The following is a 13377-nucleotide window of genomic DNA, read 5'->3' as shown; positions in this document are numbered from 1 at the left end:
GACACTTTTATTAATGGGGGGATCTTAAAGTGTTTTTGTCACACCCCTTAGCATCTCATAGCGATGCATAGGGCACCCTTTAGCGTTTCTGTGTGACTCACAGCTGAAACACATTGTAACAGGTGCTACAGTTGTGAAATGGTCATGATCAGGTTTGGGCAACAAAACTACATTTTAAGGTTAAGTTTAAAGAAAAGATCATGTTTTGGGTCAAAATAAATACATTTGTTAAGAGAGTGACGTCAGTTCGTAACATTTGAGTGTTGTAAATTGCGTCACGTTACGTTAAAACAACATTGACTTTTGGTTTCACTCGGGACATGAACTACGGTGTCCTGGGTGAAAGTCCAGTTTTGTTTGACCTATTTACCTCCCCTCCCTTCCTCCTTTCCTCCTCAAGTGGACTTTCTCGCTCTTTATACTGTGTCAGTTACTCTCAGTGTCAAGTATTGCCACAGATGGATTTACATTGGAGTTAGTTCAAAGCCCAGTGTGTCTCATTAAGACACTAAGGGTACCTTTGGCGTCAATATCGCATGCTGTGGGGCGTGACAAAGCGTCAGTATTTGATGCAGGCTGGCTCAACTCCCTCGTCTTTGAAAAGACTCTAAAATCGATGTTCAAAATATGATGCCTCATAAAAGATTAATTTCACATGTAGACACAGAGGTAATTTCATGTCACATATGTCGGAGCTGAGCTTGTCCTCTTCCTGATGTACTTTGTTGTGTGACGTCTCCTATTGTTGTGTTTCTCAGAACATGATTGCGCAGTTAATTGGGCTTGTTTTGAACAGTTTCATCCAACAAACAGTATTTTTCCTAATGAATACTGCAGGACAGCTGTAATTGTTCTGAGCAACAGTTGCAGCTCTTGTGCTGTCAAAGCGCTATTGAATATTTGTTGTGCCCTGTATGCGTTTGTTCAATAAATGAAACACTGCTCTCTTCTTTTGTCCGGGGAAATATCCAGGGTTGAGGTTGAGTTGTAGTTATTTCTGGGAAGTAAACAACAGGATGACATCTATTTGTTATTAGAAGGTCAACTGCGGCCAGTTTAATACAAAATGCAGTAAATTATTGACGAAACAATGTCGGTTCGTGTGCTAATTGCTGCTGTAGTTAACATTTTTAATTGAGTGTACCGCCATTTGACCCTGCAATCAGCCTAACAATCTTGGAGCCAGAATTAAGAGGAGTTTGCAGTTCTCCTTAGAAGCAGCTACGGCTGTATTCAACACAACTGCCAAATTCACTCTCTCAGTCACATGCTGTTTGTCGCTGGAGTGCTTTTCAGCGCTTTTAATTCCCAGCTCTTTTTGTATTCCAATACCGTCTCCACAAAGGGGCCATGTGATTGCCTCTTGATTAATTTAGCTGAGTACTTTCATATTGGATCTTTAAATGCTTATCAGTGTTAGCGCGATTACATGCTTCATTATGTAAGTAATAGTTTTCCACTGTGGTCGTTAATGTGTGGATGTTTATTCCAGACTCTGGCTCATGTTTGGGTTCCGCGATTTTTTTTTTTTCCTCTCCTGAAGGCTTTTATTCTTCGTCTTTAATTTCTGAGGTTGTCCTTGCTCTGTTGCTAAGGTAACGTGAAGAATACTGGGAGCTGCACTGGGCTTTCAGTTATCAATTAAAAGCCAAGGACAGCGACACGCTGAACACACATTGATGCACACTGCAATTGGTGGTTGGATGGTTCATGTGTGCATTCAGGTTTTTTTGTTTTTTTTTCCGAATATGTGTCTGGGCTGCACGTGTGAATATATGTATATGTGTGCACCCGTTCCCAGACGTATCCCACTTAGAAATAAAACAGGCTTCCTCTCTCACCCCTGCGCTGTCACTCAAATCTCTAATTGGCCCGGAGTCTCTTGAACACAGCTCTTTGAGCATGATTGTACTCCTGTTTTCTTCTCTCTGCTGTTTTCTCTCCGCCCTTTGGCTCTGCTGGCTGGCTGGCAGGCCAGGAAGGCAGCGGCTCACCTATTGTACCCGGCCCCGGGAACACCGCTACAGGCTAAATCAGTGCAGAATGTAAAACACAGATGGCCATTGACTCACAAATGTGTTCATGGAAAATGAGAGAGTCTCCTGTGTCAAATTCTGGAGCACTAGCTTTTTTTTTTTTGTTTTTTTCTCTCAGCTTTCCCTTTTTATTCCTCTGCCTCATCTGTCAGTCCAGCCATCCTCCACACTCCCAGCATCCTCTCCTTTTCTCTCCTACTCTCCCCAAACTCTCAAACACACTCCTCTCCCTCTCACTCTTTCGCCATCCAGGCCTCCTTCTCCCTCTCCTTCTCCCTCTCCCCTGTCGCCTCAGGCCGCTAGTCAGGGTTAATTAGCATTGAGTTGAGATGTGTTTAATGGTTAATGTGGTTTCTTCCTGCAAAGCCATTCCCTCCCATGCCTGCAGATTCATCTATCCACGCAAGCTGCCAAGCAATCGCATTAAGAGCGGTGGCCTACCTGCTCGCTTTGACTGTCTGTCACTTCGCCTACCTGCAGGGGATAGAGACCACATGCCAAAACCAGCATGTACATCTCCCCCAATTTCTCTTTCTCACTGGGATGCTAGATATAGAGTGAGTGGGAAGGAGCTGTGGAGAGACACAGAGAAAAGGAGAGTGAGGTAGTACCATATAATAAGAAACAGGTGAGAGAGAGGGAAATGGGAAAGATGAGAGCTACAGCATGTGGGGAGAGGAAGTGAGAAAGACAATGTGATAGATCTGACAGGGACTGAGTGAGATCGAATACGGGGGAAAGATGAGAGATGGGGGGGGGGGCGAGAAGGCAAAAGCAGAGGAAACGCTGCCAGTACCTGTTATTCTGCTCTCTTCTGGGTGGAGAAGAGAAGGGCTTCCATTGCTATGCCACACCACACGGCAGCCAGAGAGCAGGCTGAAGTGGAGGGGAGTGGATGTGAAATTTTAATCACCTCTCTCTGTTTGTAATTTTAGTAGCCCCTCAATCAAAATCAAAAGCATTGCCAGCACTTTCAAGAGTGATCCTTTGGCAGGCTTCTGCGCAGCCTGCTGTTGAAGTATTTAAACTAGAATCTTGTAGCCAGAGTACAGTGTAATACAGATACGTGTATATGTGTATGTAGTATTACATGTATTCTAATATGACATATATTAAAATGTACAGTTGGATCAAAGCTTCACACTCTGTCAACAATGGTTACAACTAAATCACTTGAGTTTTTGACCACTAGGGCAACAGATGATGTAATACACTTTTGAAAAATACATTCTCCTCCTGCAGCTCGCCCCTCTCTGTTCCAAGCCCCTCCCACCAGACTACCACGACCATACGCACATGCTTCTTACAGTAACCAAGTTTCCCATACACTGATCCAAGGGTCTTCAATGTTTTTCAGGCTAAGGACCCCTTGGCCCAAAGACAGACAGCAGGGAGCCCTACTAGCTACATATATTTTTTTAAAAAGAGTTGCACTTGAGATAGTTCTGAATATTTTTTGTGTCTTCTCTTGTTTGCCTAGCTGCTAACTAAGCAGCAGTTGTAGCATTGCTAGGTGCGTTAGCCTCACCCTCTGCACTTTCAGTGGTGGTTTCTACGGTGGACGGTGTGTCAGAGTCTGTTAAAATGTTATGGAACAATCCATTGTGGCACACAAGAATGTCTGTACACTTGACATAGAAATACAGCTAACTGGCTAATATGCAAAAATAATTACAGGTGCCACACAGTGATGTAGCGTTAGCTAGCTCACATGATTGCATAATGATTCCTGGGTAACAGCCTATCAAAAATGTTGTGTACTGTTAACTCATATAGGCTGATTTATCTTAGCTTATGATATGTTAGATTCACGTTAATGTGGATTTACAGACACATTTTACTTTAGTTAATTAGATTATATAGAGGTCATTTGGTGGCCCCCCTATAGTAACTCTGAGGACCCCCTAGGGGTCACGGACCCCATGTTGGAGAACCAGGATTTAAACCTATACAATTGTAGAGTTGCCACAGCTTAGTAGCTCAGCCTCTCCTTGCTCCACTTTCTCTTCTTCTGTTTATCAAACTACAAATTAGACAAGAATTAGCTAGCTTGCCACCCCATGGTCTCTCCGCCTCACTCTCTGTGGACTGCTTCCCCAACAGGAGAGCAGAGACAGACCTTCGGTTGCCACTTGTAGCAGCAGCTCAGCGAATTTGGCCATTGCAAACTCTTGAGTGGCGGGCGTCACTGTGGGCTGGTGGCCAGTGGCAGTGCTAGGTTTAACTTGTGTAAGGTAAGCAACAGAAAGTTTGATGATGTGGGGGAGAGTCGGGGGCTTTCAGGTCCACCAGAGTTTGGGTTTGCACTGGCTGGATTAAGGTTGCTGAGGCGGCTGACTACGGTTCTGTATCCAGAGCTGCTACCTGCTCTCATCCCCTTTAGGTGGTCTGTAGCAGCAGAGAGTAGTTGCGTTTCTAATACAGTTTTGCGCAAAATAAATGTGATATTTTTAAAGTTTCGACAAAGTACAATTGCGACTTGCAGGTTTTTCCATTAAAAGGTGTTTTGCGTATGAGCCGTAATTCTCGTAAAATCTCGTCCTGTGAGACTCCACTTTGTTTGCGGAAGTAAGGTGGACATTCCAAATCTCTTGCGAGCTGGAACAGTCATCTCGGTTGCCACTGCTGCTGTTGCAGTAGTCTACAACCGAAGACGAAGAGAGCGAGTGTTATTCCAAAGGCAAAGTCCTAATTAGTTTGAATGAGTGAACCCTGAACCGGTCATGTGACCCCCAATGTCATGTCCAGTGACGTATATTTGCAAAAAAAGTGTTTCCATTACACTTTTGCGATATACTTCTATATCGACACGTCTGAAAAACCACCTCATGAGAGCATAAAAACTTTTTCTCGATATTTGAGAGTTTTTTCGAAATGTAGGTGTTTCCATTACCAGTTTTTTATTGCGATATTTAGGTTTTTCGCATTTCTAGGGTTAATGGAAACGCACTTAGTGAAGCTGAGTACACACAGTGAGTCAAGGCTGTAGCTAACACAGCTTTATAAACGTGAACTTGAAGCCGCAGCTATAAGCCTTTGGCTCGGGTTGGTCGAAGGCTCAACTATTTCCTTCTGGATACTGACATGTTTTATTCTGCTCATTGTCAGACTCTCTTTTCAGCAAGGTCATCTTCCTTTTTTTGGGCTGCTTTCCTTTGAGGACAGTTGTTACCAATGCTGGAATACCCTGCCGGAGTCTCTGCCATTGAGTCAGTGGCTTTTCACCAAAGCATTTGTAAAACAATCAATAGGAACCAAATTTCTCTGAAATCGCCTGTGATTGGCCAAAGTCTCCCATCACGGCTTAGATTTTCTAAAGCCTGAAAACAGGGACAAGAGGTGAAGAAGGTGAGAAGTTTATTATGGGATTCTTTTCCTAATGACAGGAAAATTAAACTTCCTACCCCAGCTTTAAGTCATAAACATTTTGTAGCTTCTTGAATGTGAGAACTTTAGATCTGCAATGATAAGTCGATTAATTGATAAGTTGATGGACAAAAATTCAAGCGACAACTATTGTGATAATTGAATTGAACTCTTTTTTTTAGGGCAAAAAGCCAAACATTTGCTGTTTTCATGCCTCTTGAATGTGAAAATTTGATGCTTTTCTTTGTCATACATGTCAATAAACTGAATAGCTTTGGGCTTTTGGACTGTTTGTTGGGTAAAACATACTCTTTGAAAACCTTGGGTTCAGGGAAATTACACATAGCATGTTTCACTGTTTATATGACAGTTATTGACAAAGTAGTTCATTGGGAATTTAACAGCCAGATAAATCAATAATAAAAATAATTGTTGGTTGCAGCCCTGGAGGACTTCCTGCTTTTCAATGTTTTATATCACTGTAAACTGAATGGTGTTGGTGTTGTTGGACTGTTGGTTGGGCAAAACACGACATTTGAAGGTGTCACCTCAGGCTCTGGGAAATGGTGATGCATTTTTCACTATTTTCTGATTTTATATTATTGATCAATCAACGAACAAACAACAAAAACCACAAAACCAGAAAATAAATCACACAGTATAGGAGCTGTCTACTAGATATGGATGATATTTATGATGTTTTTGTGTAGTGTTGTTTTGTGAAAAGACGTGTTGGTGGTAATATGCTGTTAAAGGTAGCAATCTGTCAATAAAAGCTACTATAAATAATGCAAGTTTCAAAACATTCAAAATTCATGCAACATGCTTATCAGGCCTTGAGGGTACAATGCAATTTGTGGAGAAAAACTGAATGTAAAGAAAAACATTTTTTTTATAATTAAAGCTTCCCAAGGTACCTCAATGCTGGGCAGACACCGTAAGCCCGTTATTAACCCCTAACTAAAAGTAGAATCAAGCAAAACAGACCAAACCACATAAACAGCTTCTCAGAGATCTACTGGACCGTATCCTTCTTTTGTCCTTCTGCCTTTGTTTCAAAGTAAAATTCAAAGTAACGTTGCCTTATTGTCAACATTTCGAAGATACAGCCGTCTTGTCATTGTTTTGATAGATAAGGTGAATAAATGGTGTAGCGTGACTTAACACAGCATACAAGTTAAATAAAACCGCACAGTGTGTATGCCCAGCTTTAGATTGTCTAAATGTATAAGAGCTGTGAGTCTAACTCTTTAAAGGATGAATACTTTATTGATCCTTGAGGGGAAAATGTCACACAGCAGCCAGTAAATATTATATGACAAAGTAGTCAGGTGGAAGGTGTCACATGACTGCAGCAGGACCCATCAGTGGAAAAAGATGACAGTGAACAGTATTTTGTGAGACAGTTACTGCAGTGACAGTCCTGACATCACAGGCTCTGACCAAAATGTGGAAGTGGTAGTCCACTGACAGTGCCCCCAGGCTTTAATAATACATGTACATACATTAGGGATCTCTAAAAAAGAACAACGGAGCCACAGTTCAGGAATCTTGTCAGAAATGGACTTATACAACTGCTTCAGTACATGTCATTTCGTTGATTTTAACCTGAAAATATGAGCAGTGTGAAAGACTATAAAATGTTTCTGAACTTCAGTTTTTGTCTCAGCCAGGATATGTGAAGCTGTCCAAGCCAGTGGCCCTGTGGACCCAACAGGACGTGTGCAAATGGCTGAAGAAACACTGTCCCAATCAGCACCAGATCTACAGCGACTCCTTCAAACAGCATGACATCACAGGTACTAATCTGCACCGTGGCTGTCATGCAGTCATAGAATTAAAGGTGTTGGGCTGCCCAGTAGCTCACTTGGTACAGCAAGTGCCCTATAACAGCTATGTCCTTGCCGCATTGGCCACAGGTTGGATTCCAGCCTGTACTCAGAGTTTAACTGAGTACCCAACATAAGAGGTTATTCTGAGAACCATCTGTGAAACATTTTCAACCACAACCCCCTATAACAGGTTCTACAGAAACCCTTCTATACAAATCCTTATACATTCCAAAGGTTTCATCTAGAACCCACCCAGGGCTGCTCTGAAAACAGATTTGAAAAAACAAATTGACTACCTTGCCTATAGACCTCTCTCAGTTGAATCACGGTTGTAGTTTAACAGGTGAACCTGGGGTCAAGGGAACCACGTTCGGCAGCCTTGAGGCTTCACAAGAAATGAAATTAATTGTTTAAGGGGATTCCAGACACAACTACATTTAAAAACACTACATAAAGCATTGGAAAACATTTGAATATTTGAGTGTGAGGATCTTGTAATATCCATGCTTATCCATGAACAACTCCTTCTCCCAAAGAGGGTTCTTAGGATGAAAACTGTGGAACCCTCAGTCTTACAAAGAACCCTTGAAGAACCCTTTTTTCAATCAAGTGTTCTTCAAAAGCAAATGGTTCTGGATACAACCTAAGCCCTTCAGGAAGAAGCTTTCTGGAACCCTTATTTCGAAGAGCGTGGAATATGGTTTTCCAACATCCATTCTGCTTTTTTTCCCCACGCAATCAAAAAACACAGGTTTTGTTCTGTAGCTGTTGCTTGGTGATTAGTGCTTGATGCTTGCATTTACATTGTTAGAAATTATCAGACAATGCAGTTCACAGCCATTTATTATTAGTCAGTCAGGGTCAAAGTAACTCTGTCTTTCAGGTGCAGTAATTAGCTTTGTTAGTCAGTGTAGGAGAATTCATATTTGTGACACTGGTACAACTTTAAACATGTAAACAGTCAAAACAAGCTTTTTATTTGACAAAACAATAATTGCAGATCAAGAGTTTACGGTGCAAATGTGATGCAGCACTGAACTCTGCTGTATCTGTCATTTCTCATCTCGATGAAGCCAGATCTCATCCATAACATCCCAGGTGCGCTCTGCACCCACTGTCTGCCACCTGCAGCCCTGCCACCCGGCCTACCCGTCTGTCCATCCCTGCCTCCCCACTGTCGGCGTCACCGCTGACAACAGTTGCCACGTCAATCATCTCCCTAACGAGGCTCCTCAAGGTCACCCCCGCGCTAACGACACTCCAGTCCTCATAGTAACAGACGACCGTTAATTGCCATGCACTCTTCCTCTCAGAGCACGACTGATCACATTAATATGTTTATTTGTTGCTTTCGAGGACCTCGTCGACTCGGTGACTGGCTGGTGGGATAAATCGCTTGGCGGTCATGATGAGCGGTGTAATGACTCACGCTCCCATTATACCCTTTGATGCATTTTGACTTTTATATGTTTGCATGGAGGGTTTTGGGATTTAGCATCCTCTGTTTAATGGTCTGAAAATATGAATCTTGCTGCTTTTCAGTTCAAGTTGCACATATATCTTATGAGCAGCACGGAGGTCCTAGAGATAACCCACAGTTCATTGCATGCTTGCTGAACCGCTGCTACATTTTCAATCTATCTTCAAGTGGAAGCATTTTGGAAAATTTTCTGTTCTTTTCAGTCAAACATGGATCGTTTACTGAACGGGCCTATTTGGCAAAGACTGCCTCAGACACAAAATAACTAGACAGAAAACAACCACAAGGACACATAAAACGACCACAAAGAGACACAAAATTACCCCAGTAAGGCATGAAATAACCTCAAAGAAACATAAAAGTACCTCATAGAGACACAATGTCTACAAAAAGACACAAAATTACCCCAAAGAGACCTACAATTGTCTCAAATTGACATATAACAACAAAAGTGAGACAAAAAAGAACACAAGGAGGCACAAAATGAATACAGAGACACAAAACAACCACAAGCACACACAAAATGACCACAAACAGACACAAATCGACCAAATAAAGACACAAAATTACCCCAGACCTAAAATTGTCTCAAATTGACATAAAACAACAAAAGTGAGACACAAAACAACCAAAACAGATACAAAATTACATCAGAGAGACACAAAACAACCACAAGAAGACATATCTGGAGTACAAAGAGACACAAGACAACCAAAAAAGGACACAAATTACATCAAAGAGACACAAAATTGCCCCAGATTGTCACAAAACAACCAAATAGAGATAGAAAATGAACACAGAGACACAAAACAACCACAAGCACACACAAATCGACCATAAAGAGACACAAATTGACCAAAAAAGACACAAAATTACTTCAAAGAGACCAAAAATTGTCTCAAATTGACATACAACAACAAAAGTATATCACAAAACAACTACAAAGAGGCACAAAATGAGTACAGGGACACACAACAACCAAAGACACATTATTCCCTCTAGAATCAACAAAACGACCATAAAGAGACGCAAAACAGCCACAAGGAAACACAAAAGGACCTCAAAGAAACACAAAAGGACTACAAGAGACATGTAACAACCAAAGAAAGACACAACATTACCTCAGATTGACACAAACCTAAAACAACCACAAGGAGACACACAATAACCGCAAGAGCACAAAATGAATACAGAGACTGAGACACACAAAATGACCTCAAAGAGACACAAAACGCCAACAAAGAGAGACAAAATGATGAAGAAGAGACGCACAACCACCACAAAGTCTGTGTCTTGCTCCATGTAAGAGAGGTGGTGGGGCCTTTTGCATATCTGTGCCCAGGGGCCTGTTGTCTCATAATCCGTCCATGCATTGAAGGTACAATAGAGGCACTGCTGCAGTGACTAATCGCTTGTGACACACGAGCTGTAGTTTTTTCTTTTAAGAGTTTATTTATTAATTTGGGTGTTGTGCAAGATGAATTATTCACAGCAATAATTCAGATCAAACACAAGGCACATACACAGAAAGGACTATCAGAGGCTACCATCCCTCTTATCTGTGCAGTGTTTGTTGAATAAAAGAGGAATCATGTCAAGTGCAGTCATCCAGCCATTCAGTTGGTGGAAATTTCTCAAGAGGTCCATATCTAATCGAGGAAAATTAATCTAACTTTAAGATTAAACGCCTCAGTGTTGCTGACGAGCCTAACGCCTTCAGTTATAGTCTGTAAATAAATTATATTTTCTCGCATTAGTCTTTCAGTGATTAAAACATTAGAACTTAGCCTCCTAATTTTGCATTAACTTAATGACCTGTGTTTGTTATTAAGGTGTAATGATTTTTTTCATACAAGACAGGAAAGGGTTAACCAAATATGCATGCACATACGGCGCACATACGGCGCACAAACACACACACGCACACTTTCCTACTGGCACAATTAGGAGATAATGACATGCGCAAAACCTGCAAGTAATTCAGTTTGTCTTCGCATCGAGCATTAATTAACAGAACCCAATTAAAACAGGCCGAGCCACACCAATTGGGCTCACAAGGCAATTTGCATCCCAATCAATCTTTGAAATATTATGCAGATATTTTTCTGTTCCTACACCCTATTAGAATAAACAAGAGGGGAAGCAAATGATGAATGGAATATTGTTGTGGAAAACAATCATGCGTAGACAAACAAACAGTGAGTATGAATACATTTATAAGGGCATGCAGTCATGCATCTGAGAATATCTATTTGTTCAGTGTGCTTGTCATACACTAGCTATAACCCTTGAAAACTGGGAATGTGTGTGTGTGTTCATGTGTGTATCTGCAGGGATAGGCCCAATTTTTGGTTTCCAGAATATTGGATTCTTCAGACCGTAGCGTCTCTTTACTGTATTTTCTGTCCACAGAATACTCTACCCTCTGTTCGTCTGCCAGCGGTACTCAATCTCACTTGTCTTGGCAAAGTAGTCATCCCTTCATAAAGTACCAAATCAATAAACGGTCTCAATTCCAGATCATAATTCAAACAGGCATTTGTGTCCTCCCTCCTTTGACATAAAACAGCAGCGAGGGAAATGCATTTTACTGCGTAGCGAGGCTGGTGCAACATTTTAACGTCGAATGACTTCAGTATGCAGCAGCTGCCTCCCTGCTAGGCTCCTGTAACCTCAGCCAAAGAAATCAATGTTTCCCATCCTCCCTCCAGCCTATACTGCCAAGAAACCCTTTCCCTCCCTCAATCTTCACCTCCCACCCCCAACAGAGACGGCGGCGAATTTGACTTTAACACCCAGCTGTCATTAAAAATGCATTAAAGCATATTAAGGCGTAATTAGATATTAGTCCCTAATCCGTTGTAATTACAAGGACGAAGCTCTTTTGCTGGGAGAGTAGCTTGGCATGAAAAATTAGTTAAACACACAATTTCCGATACCTTAGATGTAATCAGTGCAAAAGGTGTGATGACATAGGTAATCAAAAGCAAGGGGATGGAACGAGGGAAAAAAAGAGGGTGAGTCATTATTAAGTTATATTTTCTGTCAGAGAAGACCATTACATCACATAGTGGAAATTCAGAGGCTCTCTGAAGGCATACAAAGACTGAAATAGATGCAGCTGTAGAGGCTGGCTGCAGGGCCGGGGTTTACAAACCTTTGAGTAGGTGGGGCACTAGCAAGTATGTGTTGGGGCTCACATTTAAAGCCCTGGCTATTGAAAATAACAAATTGAACATTATTAATTACATTGTTCATTTATTATTCAGTGTAATTAATTATGCCCCAATTAACGACTTTAGATGTACTAACATGAGATAATGTCAATAAATTGTTGCTGTTTGTGACTCAAATTAGCCCACAGCCATGGATAGATTATGAGATATCTATAGCTGAGTATCAGGTGTCGACTCAAATAACCAAGTACCAAGTAGTATCAAAACATCCCCAGACAAATGATGCCTGCATTCGATCCTTTTTGCGCCACAGGTCTGATCCCAGCCATCTGGACTTCCTACTGGATCAGCAAACTTTCTGTTGCTGCCTTTTCTGGAGCTGATCTCCTCTGGTGTATGGTCAGGTCAATATCTGACATAATATAATAAGGCTGTGAGCCAGCAGCGGGATCCCCAGCTCCAAGACAAAAGGCTGAATCAATCAAACATGAGCTTTAAATACTCCCTGGTCAGACTACATTACTACTAGTAATATTATTACCATTAATAACCCTACAACCCACTATCCAGGGTAGAGTTGATTTTACTAAGGTTTGCAAAAAACAAATAACATAAAGACAACCAGTTGCTTCCTCCCCCATCCCCTAAATCCCACTTGGTACAATCCACATTGCCAACACCTGGTGCCGCAAGGGGCATTCATATGTACGCGTTTATGTGAGCACCATCTACAACCAGGAAGTGGACCTTGGAAAGGACAACCATTAGAAATCAAATTAAACAAATGTATCAATCAACTATAGTGAAAGTTTAGATGATAAAGGGATGTCACAAAACCAAAGCAAAGTATTGAGCTAAACTTTCACCTGACTGTTGAGGAAGTGAGTGGAGCTCTCTCACAAGCAGCAGCGGCTAATATCCAACACCGAGCCATTGAACTGACCCAACAAACTCATGCCAACACTGAAACAGCTTGACTCTGTCATTAAACATGTTACTAACTGTTAAGTGAAGTTAGCCATGTGAGCCTGAACAGTCTACAGTCTGGTGCAGTCAAGTGCAGTGTATTTGACGGAGTTGGTAGAGAGGCCACCAATACATTCAAAGGTATGGCTTTACTACATGCCACTCCATTCACATTATGGGTATCAAGTGAAATACTTTTTTGGTATTGGTATCACTTGAAGGGTACTGGTATTGATACTGTTTACTTGTAATTTTTTAACGATTCCCAGCCCTAGAGACAACTGAACCCTAGACTAGACTCAAGTGGTATTTATTTTTTCATACCTTTATACGTTCCTGAAATTTCCCCGGGGTATATGGTATATTACGATGTTAGTGTCTGGTCGGCTGTTTACAGTTCTGTAACATTATCCCCACCCCACCACTTGGAGTCATGGTGGATGTCAGCCAAGCTGCCTTTTTTACTAGTAGTAACTGTAGACTGACCTTTGGTGGTGAGTGATGTGCACTACATAACATGG

The 13377-nt window shown here is 41.6% G+C and overlaps 1 protein-coding gene across 3 annotated transcripts in view; it reads left to right on the top strand.

Moving 5' to 3' along the window:
• samd12 (sterile alpha motif domain containing 12) overlaps positions 1-13377 on the top strand; it is a 171898-nt gene that overhangs the window by 38926 nt on the left and 119595 nt on the right. For all 3 annotated transcript variants that reach the window (XM_033637229.2, XM_033637230.2, XM_033637227.2), the window contains exon 3: positions 7072-7201. In XM_033637229.2, coding sequence (XP_033493120.1) covers positions 7072-7201 — 130 coding nt within the window. The remainder of the gene's footprint in view (positions 1-7071; positions 7202-13377) is intronic.

Source organism: Epinephelus lanceolatus, chromosome 16, assembly GCF_041903045.1.
Source record: "Epinephelus lanceolatus isolate andai-2023 chromosome 16, ASM4190304v1, whole genome shotgun sequence".
Classification (NCBI taxonomy): Eukaryota; Metazoa; Chordata; class Actinopteri; order Perciformes; family Serranidae; genus Epinephelus; species Epinephelus lanceolatus.
The sequence above is the reverse complement of the archived record's forward strand: the minus strand, read 5'-3'. Positions and strand labels throughout refer to the sequence as shown.